This window comes from Pongo pygmaeus, chromosome 1 (assembly GCF_028885625.2).
Source record: "Pongo pygmaeus isolate AG05252 chromosome 1, NHGRI_mPonPyg2-v2.0_pri, whole genome shotgun sequence".
Taxonomy (NCBI): Eukaryota; Metazoa; Chordata; class Mammalia; order Primates; family Hominidae; genus Pongo; species Pongo pygmaeus.
In genome coordinates, this window is record NC_072373.2 from 134,839,037 (window position 1) to 134,863,508 (window position 24,472).

The following is a 24,472-nucleotide window of genomic DNA, read 5'->3' on the forward strand; positions in this document are numbered from 1 at the left end:
ATTATTCATAGATACAATTTGAGGCCTTAGGAGGATGTTAGCTTTCTTCAAAGAAGATTTGGAGGCTTTGAGAGTATTAGAATCATCCAAGTTGAAGATTTAAGATTTTCTGGACCCACCAGAATTCTCAAACCTTACCTATAGTCTAGGACAATTGGTTTATGTACAGTTCACCTTTATTAACACAGTGTAGTCCTTTGGGGGTCCTAGCTCTTGGCCCCACCTACTTTATCCTCCAGACCCCAAATTTACTCCCTACATCTTCAAGCTGACAAAAATGAACTCGGCCCTTCAGCTAACTATTGCAGGGTGGCAAATGTACCCATAGGAAAAAATAGCCCTAAGTGCTGGGTTTACTTCTCTGGATTCCTCTCCCCTCCAAGATTTAGCCCAGCAATTTTCACTGTCTTATTTACTTTGATTCTTTTAAGAGGATGTGTTTTATATTTTTAGTTTTCTTCAGTGAAAAGCTGGTCCACCATCACTGAAGCAGAAGTCTTAATTATCTTTTCATAAGTATCTCAAGTTGAAAAGAAAGCAGCAGAGTTTGAGGCAAAAATATAAATGCAAATAATTAAGAGTCTCTTCCTCTAATACTAAAGAAATACGAAAGAGACTCATAGCTTTTTGGTATATAATTTAAAATTTTATTTTATCCAGAGGTCAAATTACATTTACATAAATCGCTAACTCTGTCAAGGTTTAGTTTTCTATTCTGATGTGTATGTATCTGTGAAAGACTTAGATGTAAACATCTAAGAAAGTAATAATAACCAATATGTTTTAAAAATAATTTTAGCAGATAAAAATATCATTACGTTGGAAAAAGTCATTACAGCAAACATTCAAGTTGATCTGATTCAAGCTCTTCTGTAAAGAGTCAGATTTGAAGATGAAAGGCTAAAAGGGCACCAGAAAGCATAAGCAGGAATATATTTTTGCAGAGAAGAGTCAAGGTAAAATATTATTATATCATGATCCCCTCAATCCATCTCAACCATATGGCCAATATTCTCAACTCTATTCTTTTTCATTATTTTAATTTTCACTGAAACTACAGTAAATCAAATGAAGGGGTAATAATGAGCAGTCCCAAATTTTCAAGCCTATTTTCTCAGTTCTGCATACCAGAAGGGTAGCTTCTCCTTGCTATACGTGCTCTTGCCATAGAACAATCTAACTACATTTACCAGTTCTCCAAAAAACAAAAAAAAAAAAATCAACACACTAGAATGAGAGTAAACTGAACATCTCCTCATTAAAGAAACCCCATAAAATAATCAACAGATAGGTATAATTAAATTACAAAGGTACCTGAAAATAAGACAATCAGATTGAACTGACATCATCACAGAGCATTACTGTCAGGAAACACTGCTCAGCATGCCACATTCTCCTCACTTCCCTCCCCCATCAGTTATAATTATATAATGATATCACTATACTTCATAGGTGGCAGCCAAAGGGATTCACTTGGCCTTTCTTCCATGAATCAGCCCCTTATTTTAGCAGCCCAAGTGGCTTCATGTGTACAAATATCCTTTCTGAGATACAAATGTCTACTTACATTTTTATTACAGATTTTAATACAAGTTTTATCTTACAGCTTCTTCTCTCATTAGGTCATGATAAATACGTTTCACCATGTTTTGACAGATTTCATAAGAAATAAAAAATAGTATTTTTATATAATTTCCTCCATCTTGCAAGCCAGGTTCATTCTGTATGAACATTTCTCCTCTTATAAAACAAGAAGTTCAATTTTTCGAATAAGAATTTTAATTGGAATCAAATCTCTAGTCCTAAGGCTAGCAAGTATCATGCTATTCTAGAACACCCTCAAAAAGCAACTATAAATCTTGTTCTACAGAACTTTGCATTTAAACAATTTATGCAATTCCATTAAAAAAAATCAGTGTTATATTTTCCTTAACATTTATTAAAACATTAGACATAAGCTGGATGGGGGAAAATGGCGATCAAATGCTAAAAATATAAATATAAGAAAAGTAAACATGAAAACAAATCTTTTTTAAAAAAAATCATTTAATTACAAGAAAATTAGCCAGAAAATTACATAGTTCCAAACAAATATTGCCTATAAAAACAAGTGTTCATTTACCATCTTTTTAAATTTATCTTTTAAATAATGTCTCATCTACTGAACCTAGACTTTTCTGGCAAACATTAGAATATACAAGTTTTCTTCATGTTTAATATTTCATAAAACAGAACTGGCTTTTGTTCCTGAAGTTAGAATGATGCCTATCATTTTGCTTCAGAGAAACTTTAAAATTGCTCCCTGGTGACTATTTCAGTTAACCACTCCCCAAATCCAATGCAAAAACAACAAAAAACACTGCTATTTTACTAAAAGATTCCTGTCTTCCATTTCATTTTACCAGAGCAAGTACAAATTCGGAGAAAAGCTTCTTAAGTCCTGCAGTTTCAAATTCCTTTTGTAATTCATCCAACGCTGAATACTCTTTGACTTCAAATGCCAGAAACCTGCATTATACAAGAGAAACTCATGAATATGCCTAGATTTGTCAGAGTATAATTATCGATTCAGTTGCTTTTCCATCTGCAATAGTACTAAATTATACCTTTTGTGTTCTGTCTGTACTTTTGTTTCAAACAGTACACTAATCATTTTCTCTTTGCATTTCTTTCCACTTGAGTCCACATCTACTTTGGAGGTTTTCTGAAGAATCAAGTACTCCTAAATAATAAATCAGTACATTAAATACATATCTTACTCTGAATCTCAAAGTCCCAGTTTTAAAGGAGCCATAAACCTGTAGGCTTATTTTCATGCTTAAATACCCCCTTTTTAAATCAAGCAGTAAGAATTTTTATATACTTGTTTTAACATACTTGGCAGAATAATGTAGTGGTGGATACAGGAGTAAAGAACAATACAATCCAACTCCTCAAGTTTAAATCTGGATTGAACTGACTACTAGTTCTTACTCTGGGCTGGTTACTTAAATCCTCTGTGGCTCAGTTGCCTTCTCCAAAAATGGAATTAATAGCAGGATCTACCTCATAGGGAAGTTGTACTGATTAAATGAGATAATACATGCAAAGCACTAGAGGAGTACCTGGATATAGCGCCATGGCACACTTAAGAGCACAAGCCACTGTTCTTACTATTACAAATTCAGCAGCTAAATGACATTACCAGGCACACAGCACTTACCATTCCAAATTGATAGCATCTATAAATATGTACCTATACATCCTCAATCCTAGTATACAATCTTATAAAAATATGAGAAAAATTTATATAAAATGACATTTTAGAGAGAGCTGATAAAAGATCTCCTAAAAAAGTATTATTTCTCTACATTAGCAGGGTTCTAGTAAATATGAATAAATACTTGTTAATTAATTGATGTTTCAATCTGAGTAAGAACATCTGCAAAACAGCTGTGTTTAGCCTAATATTCCTGAGCTGGCTTAAAGAGAAATCTCAGCCTTTTAGGTAAAGATGAGCATGAAAATTAATTTATATTTATTTTTTGTCAGCTACTATTTTACCCAAAAGGATCAAACGTTATAGATATACTACAAATCACTTTAAAACAAGAGGTTCCTCAGTCAGTCCCAATCCAAGATATGCATTAAATCTGAATTACTGTTATATCTATATACTTTAACCCAGCACGAGTCTGGTTAACCAAATGCCAAAGCAGTTTTGTGGTAAGAGCCCATCATGAAAAAACTGTCATTATTCTACAAATCTTTAAGATTATAGGCTGTTCACACTAAATTTGTCCTAAATAAATTCAAATGTAATTATTCGTGACCTAACCTATCTGAAAGTATAAAACCTATTAAGTGATTTGTAGCTCTTCTAATATTTAAAATATAAAAAACAGTTTTCCTCATCTTGTCCCACCTAAAACAGGTCAGATGAGTTTAGAATAAGAACTTGAAAAATCTGAAGAGGATGATGATTTTGAAAGCAACTGCTGAGACAAGTCAGGTGGAAAGCAAGTTAGGTAGGAGGTGACAAGTTGACAGCCCTAATGATTCTACTTCTACTAACATGAAATCTCGGTTATAACAGACAAGCTCCTCTTTCCAGGTATTATAGATACCAAATTAAAGTGTCAGAATGTATTTTTAACAGCCAGAAAGTTACAAATCTTGCAGACTATCCACAAATACACACCTTGCTGTGCCTAACTATAGGAAGAAATATTAATATGCACAAACTTTTAGTGCACATTTATAAAATTCAAGCTCATAGCTAATTACAGAAACAAACACTCATGTGCCACAGAGCTTTTAAAATAACCTGTCACTTTATTAAGTGACATGATTTTTAAAATGTAATCTTATTCTTCAAGCTTTGCAAGTTTGTACTTGTAATTAGCAGTCAGACATTCTTTAAAAAGAAAAGGAAGATCCATTAAGATGGTAATAATGAAAGCAGAAACATCTTAATAATTAATCTATCCCATTGTTATAAAACACACTTAAAGACACACCATTTTAAGCAGAAAATAGCCAGATTCATACTCAACATTTAACTTTTTGGCACCTTGAGGTTGTTTCTGTCTCCCTGTAGTAAAATCAGTATTATTTTACCCATGAACATCAGTCTTCCTGTCAGCCTTAAATCTGAAGCCCACTTCTCCACAGTTTTGACATATTTAGTCTTTGCTCTCATGTGATCTAAATGCAAAAGAGTTATCCACAATCCATCATCCACAGTCGTGCTTGTTGAAAAAGTACACTTTTCATTGCCACTGCCAGTTTCTGGTTGGTTGAGGATATGCCTGAGATTCTGCTGAATCCAGAGAACCAGCTCATGAACCATAGGCTCCGACAAAAGGCTCTCTGCTTGCTCAAGTAACTTCTCTTTCACGGTCACACACTGGGCCCTGGTCAACTGTTCAGAGTTAATCGAGATACCAGGTAGACATGAAGGATAATTGACTGGCAAATGGAACACCAATTCCAGAGGTATATCCGCATCCATAAATCCTTCAGCTTTTGTGTGAATTCTGAACACGGTCCCATCTGTCTCTGGAAGGCATCCAAAAATAATCATTAGCTGTACATTACTCAATTTGAATGGAACACTAGCAAGTTCAAATTTTTGTCTCAAATGTCAATTTATTTTTCATGAGAAAACTCTGAGCTATTTTATGAAGGGACACGTAATACTAGGAAAGCTATGATTTACAAATTATTTCCTTCAACCATACACATGTATTCATGTATTCACACACACCAGCACCCAGGACTTAACTGGCATTTACACTTGCTATCACCCCATTTTTATTAAGTTACCAGAAAGGTTTTTCATCAGATAATTTTTTTTCTAGCCAGACTTAGTTGATAATTCTGAAAATCCCTAATAAACTCATATGAGCTTTCAAAGATACAATACCACATATATACAAAATCAGTAATTAATTTAAAAATTATACACTCAATCCAACGAAAGTCATTTTATGAGAAGTCCAAGTCAAAGCAAACAATGGAATCCCCTGTGGTTGTAGGGTCGCAGAGAAACTGATGACTGCATGTGACACAGTAACTGCCTGGAATGTTCTCTTCTTATTTCAAATATATTAGTATCAGTGTAATACGAAGGTGGCAAGATGAACTGAAATTGAGTGGACATCAATTCTGCCTCTTCCAGCTCCTAAGAAGGAAGGGGAAAGCACACATAGGATATCATATGAAATCCTCTGCTCTCTTTCAGATTTGCTCGGCTTCACTCTCTGATGTGTTCCACACCACTTCATGCCACTTTTCAAAAAGATGATAAAACGTCAGGGTGAGTAGAACAGAACTGGGTGCAAATAAATCTCTCTGAAGCTAACTTGCCTCTCTCCACTCCTACTTCCCTCTGCACGTGCCTTTGCTTTATTCCTCTGCATGAGAGAAGCAGTCAAATCTTTCCCATTTTCATACCTGGATTGCTGCTCAACAGCCTCAACAACTGAGACCTGAATGTATCCCCATTTTAAAGAACCTAACAGAACATTAAAATTGTTTCCCAGCCTTCTGATTCCACATATATAAAAGCCATTTCTACAGACATTGATTCATACAGGACCAGACACATCTGTTACAGAGTTTTTCTTTCATACACTCTTCAGTACCAGCTGCAAGGAACGACTATTTTAGGACATCATCTGGAAACACAGACAGTTAACCATTACAAAGACCATATTAAAATGATACAATTTATATGTGTATTTCATAAGAAAAATTTTCCAAATCTAACTTTGTACATTCCTCCAAAACTCATCATGTTTCTCAAAACACTTCTTCCTCTATCTAGTTACTTATTCTTTTTTTTTTTTTGAGACACAATCTCACTCTGTCGCCCAGGCTGGAGTGCAGTGGCATGATCTCGGCTCACTGCAACCTCCACCTCCTGGGTTCAAGCAATTCTCCGGCCTCAGCCTCCCGAGTAGCTGGGATTACAGTCATATGCCACCATGCCCAGCTATTTTTGTATTTTTAGTAGAGACAGAGTTTCTCCATGTTAGCCAGGCTGGTCTCAAACTCCTGACCTCGGGTGAACCGCCCGCCTTGGCCTCCCAAAGTGCTGGGATTACAGACATGAGCCACCGCACCCGGACTAACTACTTACCCTTTTAAAAAAAATACTTGATTGTTAAAGTAGGCTGCCTATGTTAAAACAGTACATTTCAATATGTAAAACAGACATTACAAATAGAACTGCAGACAACAAACGACCATTTAGGCTGAATAAACTTTCTAATAATCATCTAGGGAGTTGACATTCTCTCTTCAAGGAGGAGGAGAACTTTTAAAGATCTTCAATCATTCATCATTCAACAAGCATTCACTGAACACCTACTAAGTTCAAGGCACTGTACTAGTCTCTGAGGGAAAATGACAGGTAAGACACAGATCCCATCATATTGACTCAATCCAGTGTTTCAGAACACGAGAGCAGGGATATATCCCAAGTGATCTTCCTTGACTTCTCTTCTACACCTAAACATTTCTTTATTCATAAATATGCGTACATATACATGTACATACAATTTATATAAACATAAATGTCTGTGTTGGTAGATAATTATCCAGGGATCTGGTGTGGGAGTTCAGTCAGGGTGGTGGGAAAAACTGTAGAGGAAAAATTGTAAAGATAGTTATAGGAAATAGTCACAAACCTTCTTGGAAGGCTGCGGGGTGGTGGTGCATAGCTTCAGTAAAAGATTTGGCTGAAAGCAGCCTAATCCTCTTTACCTTGAGTTGATAGCAAAAGAGCAAATAACAAGGGAATGTGGGAGAGCTTACCTAAATAGCTTGTTTACTCATGTGGTCCTAAGACCAACCTTTGATTATCTGTGGGTGCACGACTGCTCTCCCCTGGCGGGGGGTGGGGGGGTGGCAATGTTAATTACCTTCTAGTGGTGTTTACTCATGACCTTTGTCATTTAATCTGTACTAAATAAATGTGAACTTCGCCAGCTTATTGTGGCCTACACTGCAGATTCAGGAGCAGAACCCCCTTAGCCGCACTGACAAGCAAAATGTCTGTGTCAGTGTACGTCTCTCATCCATCACTAGGTCAGTGTCTGCGGGTCAGATGCCCACAATCTGGCATTTCTGAATGCCTTCTGAGCAAAGGGCATCAATATCTTTGTTCAAGGACATTTGCATAACTGACAGCCTTGGAAGCTAGAGTTTCTCCCTCCAGGTCAGAGGGCAGATTTGTTTCCTATGCAATATAAGGTAACATATTCCTTCAGGACAAAGATTGAGCAGGATCACTAGCAGCCCCCTCATAAGACCGGAGGGTTCCTAAGCTCACTGCCCCTCAGCTATAACAGAGACCCACTGAGTGCATAGTATGCACCTCAGCCTACCTCCACATCACCCCCACTGAACTTGGGGGACAAGGAGAATCAATGTGAACATGAAGCTAATGCTGCCTGCTGTGCATTAAGCAGTAACTGTCCAAATCCATCTGGGTTCACTGTCTCCTTACTGGCTGAATCCATGGAAGTGTGTTAGTGACCAAGGAACTGCAGTTGTCATTGCTGCCTAGGAACTGCTGGGCCACTTGATTATACTTTTTTTTTTAATCATCTTGCTCTTTTTCACTGTTTTATCTGAGAAAGAAGTGTCTTCCTCCCTTCCACAGGAAACCCTATCACTGGTCTTGTGCTTGCTTTTTGTTTTTGTTTGCTTTTTGAGATTGAGTCTCACTCTGTCACCCATGCTAGAGTGCAGTAGGATGATCATGGCTCACTGCAGTGTTGACCTCCTGGGCTCAAACAGTCCTCCCACCTCAGCCTCCTGAGTAGCTGAGATTACAGGCATGTACCATCATGCCTAGCTAATTATTATTATTATTTTTTGTAGAGATGGGGGCCTTGCTATGTTGCCCAGGCTGGTATTGAACTCCTGGCCTCAAGCAATCCTCCCGTATTGGCCTCCCAAAGTGCTCGGATTACAGGTGGTGTGCCACCACACCTGGGCAGTGCTTGCATTTTCTATCCCTCCCTCTAATTATTCCTCTCCTCCACTAAGAAAATATTTATCTTCTCCTTGCTTAAAAAAAAAAATTCAATGCTACTAATTCCCTTAAGCTACTGACCTATCATTCTCTATCCTTTCATCTGCAGTCTTCTTAAAATATAATTCTCTCATCCATTTTCCCACAAGCCACTCTCTCCACAACTACTTGTACTGTGGCTTCCGACATACCTTCTCTCTGAAGCTCCTTTCTCAAACATTACCAATGACCTAATTGCCACTGTGCAAGAAAGAGAAAACTCAGGAGGAGTGGGGTGCTCAAATTCTGCACATTTCCACGAACAGCCTGTCTTCAGGACTGGCCCATGGCTGGCTCCTGAGAGCTGAACTAAGAGTCCTAGTAACATTCTGCCTGTTAAGAGCGTGGGTTTTATCAGGAGGTGGAGCTTGCAGTGAGCTGAGATCGCCATCACTGCACTCCAGCCTGGGTGACAGAGTGAGACTCCATCTCAAAAAAAAAAAGAGTGTGGGTTTTATTTTTTATTTATTTTTTTAATTTTTGTATGCCTGAAGTGTTGGACCACACAGTGTCTGATTAAATGATTTAGGCTAACAATGTGATTTATGGTGAATCTTCTTGCTCTAGAGACTGGAGTCTGAGTAGCTGAAATGACTCACACAGGTATTACATGCTGACAAGATTGACTCCCAATTAAAATTCTGACAAGGAGGTTCAAATGAGGTGTCCTGGTTGGGAACACATGTCACATGTTGTCACACATGATTGCTAAGAAAATTAAGCATGTCTGTGTGACTCTACTGGAGGAGACACCTGGATACTTGCTCCCAATTTCTCCTGGACTTCATTCCATGCAACTCTTTTCTTTGCTGATTTTAGTCTGTATTCTTATGCTGCAATAAACTACACCCATGAATATAAGTTTTTCTGGGTCCTCTAAGTGCTTCTGGCAAATCACTGAGTGTGAGGGTGCTTTGGGCACCCCTGACATAGCCACATTCTGTGGCCTTTATCCAGTCCTACCCTTCTATAGCATCTGAACCTGCCGAACCAATCTCAAAATTCTCTCTTCCCTTACCTCCCAGACACCACAGTGTCCTGGTTCTTTTCCTATATCCCTGCTCATCGCTGCACTGTTTTTTCTACTTTTCCTAAACCCCTAAATGGCAGGCATTCTGTAAAGCATAATTCCACAAACTTTCTTCCTCCAGTTACCTAGGCATTTTTTTTCTTTTTGAGACAGAGTCTCGCTCTGTTACCCAGGCTGGAGTGCAGTGGTGTGATCTCAGCTCACTGCAACCTCTGCCTCCTGGGTTCATGCAATTCGCCTGCCTCAGCCTCCCGAGTAGCTGGGATTACAGGCGCCTGCCACCACACCTGGCTCATTTTTGTGTTTTTAGTAGAGACGGGGTTTTACCATGTTGGCCAGGCTGGTCTCAAACTCTTGACCTCAGGTGATCCACCTGCCTCGGCCTCCCAAAGTGCTGGGATTACAGGTGTAAGCCACCACACCTAGCCTAGGCATAAAATCTTAAAGCTGCCTTCAACTCTTTTTTTCCCCTCCTTCTTTCATACTTAGCATTCAACTGCCAAATCCCACAAGTCCTCCAGAATTTCTCTCCCTTCCACCCTCCTAATTCAGGCCTTTCTCTGGCTTCTCCAATAGTGGTCTCCTCGCCACCTGCCTCTCCCCACACCAAATTATCCCAATACCACTCTCCCAGACTGAAATGAATTACAAATTCCTCCATGCAACGCCTAGGGCCAGCCTACCACTCTGACTTCCTCTCTCCTCACTCTTTGCTTCAACTACCCATTTTATATCATGTCCTCAGTCTTGGGTGTCCCATCTCTGCCTCTTGCTCCCATTATCTCCAAGAAGGCCCTTAACTTTCTGTCTACTAAAATTTTGTCCAGTTCCACAGTTCCTCCCTAAGTCCCACCTAATGACTTCCATGGTATTTCAAACTTATTTTATGGTATTTTCATGCCCAGAATTATTGTGGTTAAACTAAATTAACATTTTTTCCAGCACTGAAATATCTTGATTTTCTTTTTAAACAACAACCAAAATGGGGGAATACAAAAAACTTTTCAATTTTACAGTCATACAGCTCTTGGAATTGTGCTAGTAGCTTGTAATCATGGATCTCACAGGTGCAGAAACCCCCAGTACCTGTGGTAAATAATGGGCCCAAAGATGTGTACATTCTGTTCCCCAGAAGCTGTGAATACGCTCCCTCACATGACAAGAGCGCCTCTGCAGACATGATTAAGTTAAGGATTTCGAGAGGGGGGTACTATCCTGGATTACCCAGGTGAGCCCTGAATGTAATCACAAGGGTCCTTATGAGGAGGAGGCAGATTTTATTACAAAAGAAGGCAATGTATCCACACTGAAAGCAAGATGCTATGCTGCAAACTTTGAAGAATCCCCTTCTGATCAAAACCCTGAGACCCACAGTGTTCTCCAACCTGTGCCATATAAACACCTACCGGGTCCTCTCTAGTGCAGGGAACCACATGAAAGAAACATGTTGGTAGTCCAGGGGAAAAGTCTTGAAAAGCTATTGAGCCAGCCATGTCAGTCCTTACCAATTTTCATTTTTCTCTGTGTTATTTTCTGGTCCTAGTCAGCAAACAGAATAGCAATGGGTGAAACTCCTGACTTTCACCTTAGAAAACTGTGACCCTCATACTAGTTATATGTTCGGAAGAAAACTGCCTTAGTTCTTTTAAGAATTGGAAAAGATCAGCATTCTTCCTAATTGGTCTTGGTAAATCCCCCTGCCCACCCACACATACACTGTAGCTGCAAAATAAGATTATACAAAATGATACTGTCATCTCTACAAGAAACTGAAAAGCCCAATAACATACTCCATTCTTCTGGTATTTAATGTGGCAATAAAATTACATACTTTTAAAAACTCATTTTCTCCCAAAAACTCTAGAAGTATGTATTGTACTCTTCCATTTCTCATCTGCTTGACATTGTACAAGCAATTAAACTGGCTCCTTTCTGCCTCAGAATTTTTCATCTAACACATGCACTGTAAGTCTGATTTTTTGTTTTCTTTTTTTGCCATAATAAAAAAGAAAACAAAGTTGCTCCTATCTGCTTTAAGGTTATTAACAGCTTACAAACAGTGATTAGCAGAAAAATAATTATGCTCTAAATCTAATACTAATCTCTGCCCCTCCTTAGCCCCCCAAAACCTTAGTTAATAAGCTTAATTCACAAACTGATCATTCTCAACAAACATCTATGCCCTAGAAAACTTAAGGCTTGCCCCAGAAAACTAAAATCTCCATAAGTCCAAGGCTGTTTTCATGTATTCTAAAGACCCTACCAAAAGAGGTAGGTCTTGCCCTCTGGTTAAAGTTGATACAAATTGACTACTTGTTGTTTCTAACCAAATCATTCTGTCTTATAGTAAGTGTATCATTTTCATACCTAAAACACAAACTGAAACAGGTTTCAAACCTTATGCTTCCTTACAAACATCCGAAAGTAAGCTCCTAACCACATTCCAAACAGAAATTCAAACTAGAGAAACTAAACTTTTAGAACTCCAAATTCACACTAATGCTATTTTTAAGGTTTCATTCTACTTAATAAAATACAACACACAACAGAAACTCTATAAATGCAGTCAAATAACAGAAGACACTTTTAAAAAAAGGTAAAATTTAAGAGAATGGGTTCTTCAGGATTCACTAAGAGCCCATTAAGAAATTATTTACATACCATATACATCTGACCTTCCCTACACTTGTTATTTTTTTTTTCTTTGCAATTGTTATATATCCTCAACATACAACTTTGAAGAAAACCACAAAGAAACCTCCAGCACCCTCTCATACTTGGTAAGACAAGACTGTCTCCTCTTGCTCCCAGGCAGCTCCCAGGCAAGCATACACCAGTGCTTGTTTTATGCTTCAGTTGGATTTTTACACAAGTTTCAATGTAGCTTCAGAAGAAAAAAAAACTAAAAAAAATGAAGCTAAAAGTAACAATCTCATCGGTTTTATAGAAGTCAGCTCAATACTGACAATCAGCAGAAAACCGAGCTGAGCAGATTTAGAGGAGTCAATGTGTGACAGTCATGATTCATTTTATAAGAGGGCCCAAACTAATTTGAACATTAGTGTTGATAAAATACAAAAATTCACTCTGCAGCTTCCGTGAAAACCTATTACATGATATTGGGTTCTCCCATCTTACAACTTTTTTATCTGTAAGATTCTTTCCAGAAGCACAACTCCCACATATAATGAACATTGACTATGGCCACATAATCTGTGTCACTCAATTTCCTCATCAGGAAAATGGTGATGCAATACCAATCTCACGCCTCTCATAGATCCACACATACATGCACAAACACTCCCCTTTGGGATTGTTCTGAACATAAGTTGGCTCACTCTCATGTCTTTTCTCTGGGTGCTTATTATCGCTCTCTCTGGACAAGTATTTCCTTGCTTTCCAAGAACTATTTTCCTGGTGCAACAGCCCCATCTCTCTATTAAGGAGCATGATGCAGTGCAAAGGCCCATACATCTGGAGCCTGGTGGTTATTTAACCAGTCTGAGTATCAGTTATCTTCTCTGTGAAGTAAGACCAATAGTACCCCTCATCAAGTAAGATGCATTTAAAGTATCACGTACATGGCAGGTCACCCCATCAAATCTGGCACCTGGACTGATGACTACAATGCATACAAAAAACAGAATATCCCTAATGTGGTCTATCCACAGCCCTCCCTTGTAGATGGGAGTGTAGGGACTTACTTAATTTGCACCCCTAAGATGGTTATGCCTCTTACTAGAAGCTTACTATAACCATTGTAAAGAGATCAAAAGGCAGATAAAATCCCCTGAAATTCTCAGCATAAAATTAATCCAGCTAAATGGAATCCAATTATTTAGCTTCTTCAATCTTACGGCCTTAATAGTTGATCCTTGGGTTAGCAGTCTGAGTCTTGCTGGGTTATCTTGTTACCAGGAATGCAATTCCTCTGCAACATTCTCCTGATTCCAGCGGCAAAAGGGAGAACCTTATTTGGGGGAGGCCAGAAAAGAACTGGTGTTTAGTGTGTTCTGGTATCAAGTGTGTATCCTCCAACCCAAACTGACAGTGACGGTGAGTGGTAGCCAGCAGTCTGCTGCATGTTTACTGTTGCCTGTTAAAGAAGTCCTTACTTTGTAAAAAGATGTTATGAAAATCATGGGGAAAAAAAAAAAAGGCCTTACCTTACCCTTAATTCCCAGTTGTGAACATCAAACATCCCCATTTCAATCACTGAATTATTCTACCTCTCAGCAACAAAATGTCCTAAGTTGTTACACTGAATTCTTTTATAATTCAATTACTTATTGATGCCAGAACACTGAATTAAATTAATTAGGAGGCATGGCTTGAAAGTCATGCTCAATTTAACAGCAGATAAAGGGTCCACAGTGTTCTCAAGATTAAGAAACTGTTTTCTTTCTATGCTTACATTTTTGGGTTTTCTCTGACCCTTCAGCAGTGTTTTATGCTCAGCTGTGTACTAATGACCCAGACCATTACCAGTTCTTTAAGGTGTGATGGGAAACTGCAGGTTCATTTTTCCAGGATATTCCCAACTGAGCCATAATAAAGGAATTTAGGAAATCTGATGATCTATTCAAATAGCTGCCTCAGGCAGAAGTAATTATCAATAAAGAGAACAGTGAAGACAGAGAGGGAGATGGTGAAGAATTATCCAATCAGAAGAGGGATGATAAGAAAACACTAAAAGTGAGTAAATCCCTTCATATGGATTTTAAACAATTGTTTCAAAAGATACAAGTCAGGCTGGGCACTAAAAAGAAAGCAACTCCATTACACTAATAGGTGCATAGTGCCTGGAACATAACAGTGCCCAATGAGTGGATGAATGCAAGAAGGAATAAATGGAAGTCAGTCCCTGTCCTTCAGTGAATAACACACCCGATGGATATCATGAAGGATCTTAATCTTAAATGGTTTTCTCACAACATCCAGCCCATTTTTAGACTTTTTTTTTTTTTTTTTTTTCTGAGACAGAGTTTCACTCTTGTCACCCAGGCTGCAGTGCAATGGTAAGATCTTGGCTCACTGCAGCCTCCGCCTCCCAGGTTCAAGTGATTCTCCTGCCTCAGCCTCCCAAGTAGCAAGGATTACAGGCACGTGCCACCATGCCCAGCTAATTTTTGTATTTTTAGTAGAGATGGGGTTTCGCCATGTTGGCCAAGCTGGTCTCGAACTCTTGACCTCAGGTGATCCACCCGCCTCGGCCTCCCAAAGTGCTGGGATTACAGGCGTGAGCCACTGCGCCAGGCCTAGACTACCTTCTTAAAGGTTAACCAATTTATGGTCAGAAAGCCAATTTTAATGGTAGCTACAATATAACATTAGAACGATAAATCTCATGCCCCAAACATGTACATAATGTATCTGAAAGCTAAGTGAAAACTGAATCACTTTCTCATACATGGCAGTGTTTTGTTTTTGTTTTTTGTTTTTTTTTTTAACTCAATAGAAGCCACATATAGGGACAGTAAGTTTCACCTACCATCAAAAAATAGTCAAAAGAACCTCTCTACACTGTAAGCTCCTAGAGGCCATGGGTAGCGGTGTCTCTGAAACCCTGACAAAGTCTGCAGGCAGCAGGGATTCAATAAATGTGGGCTAAATGACTAATAAGGCCCTCAAGAGCTTGTTTAAAAAAAAGTATCAGAAGGCCAGGCACCTGTGGCTCACGCCTGTAATCCCAGCACCTTGGGAGGCCGAGACGCGCGGATCACGAGGTCAGGACATTGAGACCAGCCTGGCCAACATGGTGAAACCCCGTCTCTACTAAAAATACAAAAAATTAGCCAGTCATGGTGGCAGGCGCCTGTAGTGCCAGCTACTCGAGAGGCTGAGGCAGGAGAATGGTGTGAACCCAGAAGGCGGAGCTTGCAGTGAGCCGAGATCGCGACACTGCACTCCAGCCTGGGGGACAGAACGAGACTCTGTCTCAAAAAAAAAAAAAAAAAAAAATAGGCCGGGCGCAGTGGCTCACGCCTGTAATCCCAGCACTTTCGGAGGCCGAGGCGGGCGGACCACGAGGTCAGGAGATCGAGACCATCCTGGCTAACAAGGTGAAACCCGGTCTCTACTAAAAAATATATATATAAAAAATTAGCCAGGCGTGGTGGCGGGCGCCTGTAGTCCCAGCTACTCGGGAGGCTGAGGCAGGAGAATGGCGTGAACCCGAGAGGCGGAGGTTGCAGTGAGCCGAGATCGCGCCACTGCACTCCAGCCTAGGCGACGAAGTGAGACTCCGTCTTAAAAAAATTAAAAATAAATAAAATAAAATGAATAAAAATCAGCCAGGCATGGTGGCACGCGCCTGTGATCCCAGCTACTCGGGAGGCGCAGGCTGTAGTGAGTCGAGATGGATCCACTGCACTCCAGCCAGGGCAACAGAGCGAGACTCCACCTAAAAAAAAAAAAAGTATCAGAAAAGCAATCAACTTGGAAATAGAATGCAAATAAAGTTGAGGCTGAGCACTGGATAAATTAAAAAGTTCAGTTAACAAACATTTACCAACTACCTACCATGTGCCTGGCCGGCACTGTTCCAGGTGCCTGGAGTTATTACCAAACAGACCCTGCCCTCCTGCAACTTCAGACGTACAAATACCCGTGTAGAGTTAAAACCGGGGAGTGCTCTCGGGGTGCCCAGGGCATAGTGCTTAGGAAGGACACAGAACAACGAGGGGGCGTCAGCACAGGCTTCTTTATAGGGTGAGATCTGAGGGGTGGAAGGCTAGGGGAGGGCCTGGGGACGCGCACGCAGGGGCCCCTGGCTCCAGTAGCGGGACGGGCGGCAGAGGCCCCAGTGGGCCGCGCCGCTCTCTTAGTGTTTCTGGGGTCGCCTCACACTCCCGCCCGCTGCGACACCACTCCGGCCTCCGGGGCGTGTCATTCCATCATTCAACTAACCCGGTCCCCATACGTGGGCCCAGGCGGGGTGCCCAGGCTCCGCGGTGGGGAGAAGACGCAAAGCGAACGCGGGTGGCCTCTGAGGGCGCCCTGTCCCTCCCGCGCGGGGGTAGTCACCTGAGCGGCTCAGCACCTCCCACTCGTGGGGCCCGCAGAAAATCGCGGCCAGGGCCGAGAGCTCCTCTTGCACGGGCTCCGCCATGGCTGTGGGCCCCGCCGCCTCAGCGCTTCCCCTTCCGCTGCCGCCGCCGCCTCCACCGGCCAGGAGCAGCACTGCCCGCGGCCACCCGGGGGCGCCCCGCGCCTCCGCAGCCGGGCGGGACGGGGGCGGGACGAGACGGAGCTGGGGCGGAACGAAACGGGATGTGGGCGAGGCGAGTCGGGGCGACGGCCAGGGTAGACTGGGCGGGCGGGGCCCTTAGAAGTTCCGCCCAGAAGCTCCTGCTCAGTAACTACAGACGCGAAGCTCAGCCTCTCGGTTTGGGGATTTTCTTGGAGGCCGAGGCCCCGCGCCTCTGTCTGCACCCAAGGCGACCGCCCAGCTTACCCCCGGCTCTTCTGAGCACAGGGAGGCCTCCCAGCAAAGCCTGAAACCCTCTAAGTTTAGCTGCAGGCTTCGAACCCCGACCGTCCCCGCCGAGCCTTGGGCTGCTGAGGTGGGGATGAACTGGGCGAAAGACACTTGGGAGTTAGGAAGAAACAAACAAGCAGGGAAGTGACCGGGAGACAAGGTGAGACTTTGCCCGGCTTAGGTTTGAACTGAGTGTTGGAGATAACCACAGTTAACAAAATAAAATTCTTCGCCCCCGTGGAGCTGTTAGCAACCCTGGGAGGCCCGGGTTAGTAACAACCTCCAGGATACCCTCCGAACTGGTACTGGCGCCGGGACTCTAGACAAGGTCCAGATTCCCGGGCCCTTCCCCTTACGGGTGCAAAAAGGGAGGGTCAGGACCTGCCAGTCCTGGCTTCAGGATGTTGACTGGACGGACCTGGACTCATGGGAACTGTGCGCCAAAGTCCTGGGAGCAAAGTGTCATAACGCTCCTCGTTTGTCTCCTGCCTTCACAGGAGACAGCCCTGCTGCAAGCGGCCAGTGGGAATCCTTGGCCGTTGCGGGTATGATCCAAGAGTGTAAACGCTAGCTTTTCAGTGTTTTCGATTTCGTGATATTCGATGCATACAATACAATGTGACTCTTGAAGCTTAATAATAAAATTATCATTCTTGAGCCCAGCACCTAAATTTTAAAATGTGAGCAATACCAATAGGGTAACAGAATAAGCAATCCATTCTGTTTTGATTATAGTGAACAAGATTACAATACTTATCTGCAGTTAGGTCTGTCTCTCGGATGTTTGCCTGGTCTTTTTGCTTTTCAAATAACAGTTTAAAATTTGGCAGCCCCCAAAAGCAGCTGGTCTTGCTCATGGAGTTCTCACAACTTTTGTTTGTATGAGAAATCATATTTCATGAGATAAATCTGGGAATTTAGCTTGTTACGCAGTGACTCCAGTCACTGACCTACAGAAGTCAGAACAAAATCGGCTGATTTTAAAACCCTGCATCCATTCACCATTACCATTCCTGCTGTTGGTAAAACAGGAATCTGATAAAGGAAAACATACTGGCTTCCCGGAACAGAAAGGAAACCTAACAACATGGACTGCAGGGAAAATGCTTTTCAGAAGATGCCATGGGATTTCAGTGACCCCGAGTAATTAGGAGCACATAATTGGGAAGATGAAGGCTTATTTAAACTCAGTTATCTCTGATATGGCCAATTGGCTTAAAGAAAAAAAAAAAACTCCTTTGTTTCCAAAATAACAGACGTTCCAGCAGTTCAGTAGGTTCATAATTAACTGCTAAAGAGATTGAACAAAAGAATACATTTTTAATTTAAAATATTACTAAGTTATTTTAATTCGAAATCCAGTGTTACTAATAAAAGTCAAACAATTTGGTTTTTGACTTATTTATTGAAAATAATCTATAAAATAGGCTGGGCTCAGTGGCTCATGCCTGTAATCCCAGCACTTTGGGAGGACGAGGCTGGTGGATCACCTGAGGTCAGGAGTTCGGGACCAGTCTGACCAACATGGTGAAACGCTGTCTCTACTAAAAATACAAAATTTAGCTAGGCGTGGTGGCAAGCACCTATCATCCCAGCTACTCAGGAGGCTGAGGCAGGAGAATCACTTGAACCAGGGAGGCAGAGGTTGCAGTGAGCCGAGATCGCGCCTTTGCACCACTCCAGCCTAGGCGACCAAGTGAGACTCTGTCTCAAGAGCAAAAAAAAAAAAAAATCTATAAAATATTCAAATAGTTTTTACTTATTTTTAATTTTCCAAATTCACTATAAGTGAGATGAGTGAAATAACATGAAGAGCAAAATTACAGCTGTAGGAAGGATTAGGAGGCAGTTGCTGAAGCCCACTGTCAGCAAGAGGTCCGTGAAAATTGATTAAAGAGTACATCAATCTATTATTTAAAATTTTCTTGTCAATAGGTTTCTTCTTTGCTCTTCCTTTCTCAGTTGACTTCTTAACCTGCTTTTCATACCTCATTTAGCATGTTTAAATAAAAAAGAAGTCAATGTGAATGTCTTTTAAATTGACACTATCCTAAGGCACTGAAGTCCCATGAATAAGTTTCTGCACTCTGACATTTGGAAATAATCATCTCAGAGACTGCATAATGTCAGCTTGATATTTCTCGCACTGTGAAAATATCAGCTACATGTCAGATCTCTAAAGTCTACCTTAATGTAATAAGTTTCCTCGTATTCACAGACTACTGAAAATTCAAAATATTTAAATGTAGGATGAATGTCTACAGTTAGAGCATTGTCTACCTCCATCTCTATCTCTCCCTTCTCACCCTTGCATACACAAAGGTGTATAATTTGCTAGAACAATTATTATTTTTACAAGTATTATTTTTACAAGCAAATTTTCTAAATAGTTGCTTCCCCAAGACCATAAGGGGAAAAGGTTTAAAACCTTTCACCTTCAGTTAAAACCAATAACCCAGAAGATAGTTCTTTTCATTTTGGGGGGAAACAGTTCTACTCACTTTCTCATGAGTAGTATGTAGACTTACTCAACTCTTAAGTTTGAAATATTAAGTCAAAACTCACATGAGCATAGAAATGAGAATGCACAATTTCAAGAGTATTAGGAGAGTTAAGTGTTATGTCGAAAAAAGGTAAGGATTCTAATACTGGAGTGGAGTGTGATAAGAAAAAATATCAAATCAAAACTGAGAAAGGTAAAAGTACTTTCATGAACCACCAAAACAACCAAAAGAGGACTTAAATGCCAACTTCCTAAATAAATCTGAACTCCAAGAAACTGTGCTACTGGTTCTGTCTAAAGAGTTTCTGCATTCGCATACTCATTTCACAAAATGTTCTTAGACACTCACTGATTGTTGGCCGGGCTCTGCAGGCTGAGTGTGGAGAGGTGGAGAGTTAGAGATGAAAACAAGTCCATGTTTCCAGTGACTACAGCCTTTGGTCTAGACAAGTAAACACAATATGAAACAATTACAAATTCTTTCACCAAGCTGAGCATACAAGAATTATCACATTTCCTTAGTGGTATAAAGTTCAATATTATGATGTAGGTTAAAGTAACAGAGTAGGAGTAGCATATACCTCCCACAATTTCCCAGGGGAGAAATAATTTGGAAATGCTCAGGAACACAGCTCTCCAAAAGTACACAAAATCTGGGATGTTAACCAGTCATAGTTGTTTTGTTTTGTTACAGTATACAGATCTTAAATTTATTTTTCATAATGATAAAAGCAAATAAAATCTATGAGAATTTGCCACTGGCTCTGTGATTATACCCTTGTGTGGAAAGATCTGCCTCCATCATGTCCAAGTAATCTGCACTCCCTCCAAAATATTGGCTGCACTCTGCCATGCTTGATTTCTGTGCATGAATGGTATCAAGACAGTTCCAGCTTGCTTTATGGGAACCCATCCATATGGCCCAAATCCACCAATATAAAAGCTCAATGCCTTCTCAATGTTATAAAAACAAGTCACTGGTATCATTGGGGCTTTTGAGTTTTTCTAGTTAAAATAGTATCCAATATTTAATTTTGGTGACTACTATAAATGGATTCTTCTTATTCATTATATTTTCCCACTGTATTACTAGTGTAGCCAGTTTTTATTATCTAAAAGAGGGTTGAGGATTGTGTGACTTAAATATCCTTTTCTCCAAACTCATAAAGGGACTATCCATGAGTAAACTCTGCCATTTTAGCAAAAATGATTGAAAATGGAAAGATAGATGTATATCAAGGAACCACAGGTAAAACTGGGAAAATTAGACCTGGATTTCCTTTTTAAAAATTACAGTGGAAGGGGAGAAGAAGGTAGGAAAGGAAAGAGAAAGAGAAAAAAAAAGAGGTAGGAGGAAGAGGGGAAGGGGGAAAAGGAGGAGAAATAGGGAAAGAAAAGGCTGATTTTTATGAGGCAAAAGAAGTCATGAGTTAGGAATTTGTCTTTATGTCAGGAAAAAGTAAAAAAGATTGACTTGCCTGCTTCTTAAATAAAGAAGTCTGAAACTTGATTCAATAACAATATGAGGTCTGAAATTTGATTCAAAATAATACAGGAGTGGGGAAGAGGCTATAGTGTGAGTGGGGCGGAAGCTGATCATAGGTTAATGATTGGTGGGGTGGAGTGATGGGTACATGAAGATTCAGTATTTCTTTCCCTCTACATTTGTGTATTTCATATTCTTTTTAATAAATGTTAATTTTTAAAATGTGTTCAGTAGACAATACATCAGGATATTTGAGTTTTGCATAATGCTCAATTAAGGGAAAAAGGACAAAAATAAAGCAGGAAAATAGGGAAGAAAAAGGAAAACTGGGGCCAAATAGAGTGAATAGAGTTGGTGGATGATATTAAGAGACAGAAGATGACAGGTTCTAAAGTGATGTGTTTAACAGATGTATGATTTAGGATTAGTTCAGGTGAAAAAAAGCACAAAGCCTAACAGTGCAGTGGCTTTAACAAGATACAACTGGTTTTCTCTTAAACGTTCAAGTCTGGAGGTAGGCAGAGCTTTGGTGCTCCCCAATGTCAGGATACAAGTTCCATCTATTTTGTGGCTCTGCTCTGCACAGACTTGATTCCTATGATCATGCTGTGGTTCAGGGTGGCTTTTGGAGCTCCAGCCACCAGTCAGAAGAATGGGATTCAGTCCAATTTCATTGGCTAGGACTCAGTCCCCATGACTGCTGCCAGTTAAAAGGGAGCTTGAAAATGTTGGTTTTAATCTGAGAGGCCCTGTACTCATTAAGATGAGTTTGGGTCAGATGGATAGCTTGCAAATATTTCTTTTCCCATTCTGTAGGTTGCCTCTTCACTCTCTTGATTGCTTCCTTTGCTGTGCAGAAGCTTTTTAGTTTGATGTAATCCCATTTGTCTATTGTTTATGTTGCCTCTGCTTTTGAGGTCTTACCCAAAAAATCTTTGCCTAGACCAATGTCCTGATGCATTTCCCGTATATTTGCTTCTAGTAGTTTCATAGTTTCTGGTCTTAAATTTAAGTCTTTAATCTATTTTGAATTGATTTTTGTATATGGTGAAAGATAGGGATCTAGTTTGTCTCCACTAGAATTTAAACTTCCAGTAAGCTTCCAGGGGCCTTATCATGCTTGTTCACCTCTGTATCTTCCACACCTAAAACAGTGCCTGGCAAATTAGGAATTCAATACATATTTATTGATACAAATAAACTCATCATAAAGTTCATAAATTCTTGATAAAATAACTTAGACTTATCAAGCACCTACTATATGCTAGTCATTTTGTAAAATTTCAGGCGTTTTTGTGAGTGAATGAGACATAGTCACTGCCCTCCAGGCACTTGGAATCTAATCCCAGAGGGGCACCAGCATTTCCTGGGATGAAGTGATGAAGGTCCTGCCAAAGAAGTAAAAAACCATTGGAGAAGGCCTAGGATGCCTGGTTTGGTCATTGTGATAGAGGTTCCCTATCATAGGGTAAGCGGGCGAGGAAGAAAGCCTAAGGAAATGTGGCTGGAAAGGTAGATCTCTGCCTTTATTCTTCAACGAGCATTTATTGAGCACCTTACTATGTGCCAATATAGTAAGTATTGCACCAGGTCCCAGGGAAACTGGTTTGCAACAGGAATCTCTTAGAAGTTGTAGTATAGTGGGAGAGACAGGTCTTAAAAGATCATACATGGCCGGGCGCAATGGCTCACGCCTGTAATCCCAGCACTTTGGGAGGCCGAGATGGGAGGATCACGAGGTCAGGAGACCAAGACCATCCTGGCTAACACGGGGAAACCCCGTCTCTACTAAAAAAACACAAAAAAATTAGCCAGGCGTGGTGGTGGGCGCCTGTAGTCCCAGCTACTTGGGAGGCTGAGGCAGGAGAATGGCGTGAACCCAGGAGGCGGAGCTTGCAGTGAGCCGAGATCGCGACACTGCACTCCAGCCTGGGGCGGCAGAGCGAGACTCCGTCTCAAAAAAAAATAAAAAAATAATACATGTGGTCATCTGCAGCCTGTTGAAATCAGGGGAGTAGATGATTGCCGGTCTGAATCTCAAGAATTTCACAATGACGGTGATGTACTTCCTGGCAATGAAACAAAGAAGTACTCTTTTGCTCGTGTTTCTAACACAATCTGGATCAAAACAATAACCCCTTTGTGGGAATGTTTCTGCATTTCCCTGTTGTTTTTCACTTTTTAACATTATTTCCTTCTGTTTTTAGTGGGGAAAAAAAGTCAATAGAAAAAATCTCCCTTGTAGCACAATTGCCACCTGCTAATACCACACTGGCTTTTGTTTCTGTCTGACTGCCTCTCTTTCTCTCTCTCTCTCTCTCTGTCTCTGTGTGTGTGTTTCTGTCTCTCTGCCTTAGTGATATAAAAGCTATCTAAGAATAAAAGGCTAGGCTATAATACTTTGTCATTTGTTGTTTTAGGTAAAATCCTTGTATATTTACGTGATTCTCATTGCTGTTCAAAACATTAGCCAGAAATTTTTTCACTGATAGCTTCATTAGTTTCAAAATGAACATTATACTTCCAGATGAAACACAGCCAGAGCTTCTACTCTTGGGATCATATTACCACATACTTTGTCATTGCCTCTTTCCCCTTTTTCCTAAGATAATTCCTTACTTCTCCCCCTGGTGAACTCTTATTCCTTCTTCAGGTCTGAATCCCACTCATCCTATACTTCCCCATCACTTATCATAGGGAACTGTATTTGCTTATATGTCTATAATCCCAGTAGATTAGATTTTCATGAGATGAGGGTGCATTTCTATGTCATCTTTGGTTGTATCTCCAACTCTTAGCACAGGGCCTGGCATATAAAAGGCATTCAATATTTGTGGAATGAGTCAAGAATGAATTAATGCATGGTTATAGCGTATAAGTAAATAGGTTATGGTTCACTTTTCTTATTACCTCCACTCTTATTTCTACCAGATTTTATCATACCTTGAACATGTTGACACACATCAGTGTTAAGCAGGCAGATTAATACTGATGTCTTTACTTGATTCACATTGAGAGTAGTGAAGAAAATACAAATGGGCCAATACAACAATGGATTAATCCTAACGAAGCCCCACAGCTTCATATAGGGAGCTGAAAAGAGGAGTGCATATCACCTTTACAGTAACTTTTCACATTTGACTAATAGTTGCTCACAGTTACCACCTCACTTGATTGTATTATGCGCAAATAAAAATGGCTTTTAAAGTAATTTAAAGCTACTATGCAATATAAAGTTTTGACATTACTGGGTTGAGTCTGGAAGTCATGTGGTAGCTAAATCTATATAGTGTTTATGTCCCAAACTGTAATGAGATACCCCATGGTACCTGATCCAGGCTAGCTAGAAATCTATCCTATTTCCACCTGAATAAGTGAGTAGGGTATAATGTTCTGTTACTATACAA

General features: G+C 40.4%; 2 protein-coding genes and 1 long non-coding RNA gene across 11 annotated transcripts in view; 1 reads left to right on the forward strand and 2 right to left on the reverse strand.

Annotated features, from left to right (window-relative positions):
• The window catches only part of TLCD4 (TLC domain containing 4), a 178,809-nt gene that overhangs the window by 3,468 nt on the left and 150,869 nt on the right, over positions 1 to 24,472 (reverse strand). Inside the window, exons 7-9 of one of the 3 annotated variants that reach the window (XM_063652741.1) lie at positions 19,929 to 20,021; positions 13,454 to 13,566; positions 5,037 to 5,665 (exon numbers count right to left, since the gene is read on the reverse strand). In XM_063652741.1, the coding sequence (XP_063508811.1) occupies positions 13,500 to 13,566; positions 19,929 to 20,021 (160 nt within the window). In that variant the 3' untranslated portion in view covers positions 5,037 to 5,665; positions 13,454 to 13,499. Of the gene's footprint in view, positions 1 to 5,036; positions 5,666 to 11,005; positions 11,136 to 13,453; positions 13,567 to 19,928; positions 20,022 to 24,472 lie in introns of those variants that run through there. The other 2 variants (XM_063652738.1, XM_054485831.2) reach the window with 2 other exon arrangements.
• Positions 625 to 16,779, reverse strand: RWDD3 (RWD domain containing 3). Of its 5 annotated transcripts, XM_054485693.2 has the most exons (4): positions 16,623 to 16,779; positions 4,553 to 5,040; positions 2,607 to 2,722; positions 625 to 2,508 (listed from the first exon to the last, which is right to left on the reverse strand). In XM_054485693.2, the coding sequence occupies exons 1-4, from the start codon at positions 16,705 to 16,707 to the stop codon at positions 2,394 to 2,396; spliced, it is 804 nt and encodes a 267-aa protein (XP_054341668.1). In that variant the 5' UTR covers positions 16,708 to 16,779; the 3' UTR covers positions 625 to 2,393. The 5 variants fall into 5 exon arrangements, with proteins under 5 accessions (XP_054341668.1, XP_054341719.1, XP_054341710.1 ...); XM_054485744.2 differs by lacking the exon at positions 2,607 to 2,722 and having other exon boundaries at positions 2,458 to 2,508; positions 4,536 to 5,040; positions 16,623 to 16,777; XM_054485735.2 differs by lacking the exon at positions 625 to 2,508 and having other exon boundaries at positions 2,605 to 2,722; positions 4,536 to 5,040; positions 16,623 to 16,777.
• The window catches only part of LOC129035455 (uncharacterized), a 76,667-nt gene continuing 69,082 nt past the window's right edge, over positions 16,888 to 24,472 (forward strand). The window contains exon 1 of one of the 3 annotated variants that reach the window (XR_008502196.2): positions 16,888 to 17,236. This is a non-coding gene — a long non-coding RNA (uncharacterized LOC129035455). The remainder of the gene's footprint in view (positions 17,237 to 24,472) is intronic. The other 2 variants (XR_010123980.1, XR_010123981.1) reach the window with 2 other exon arrangements.

Excerpts from the sequence above, each read along its gene's own strand:
- RWDD3 (XM_054485693.2), bottom strand. The coding sequence starts at position 16,707 with ATGGCGGAGCCCGTGCAAGAGGAGCTCTCGGCCCTGGCCGCGATTTTC. Across the intron at positions 2,723-4,552 it reads GAGACAGAAACAACCTCAAG|GAGTACTTGATTCTTCAGAA; the intron begins GTGCCAAAAAGT and ends TTTATTATTTAG. Across the intron at positions 2,509-2,606 it reads GTACAGACAGAACACAAAAG|GTTTCTGGCATTTGAAGTCA; the intron begins GTATAATTTAGT and ends TGTATAATGCAG.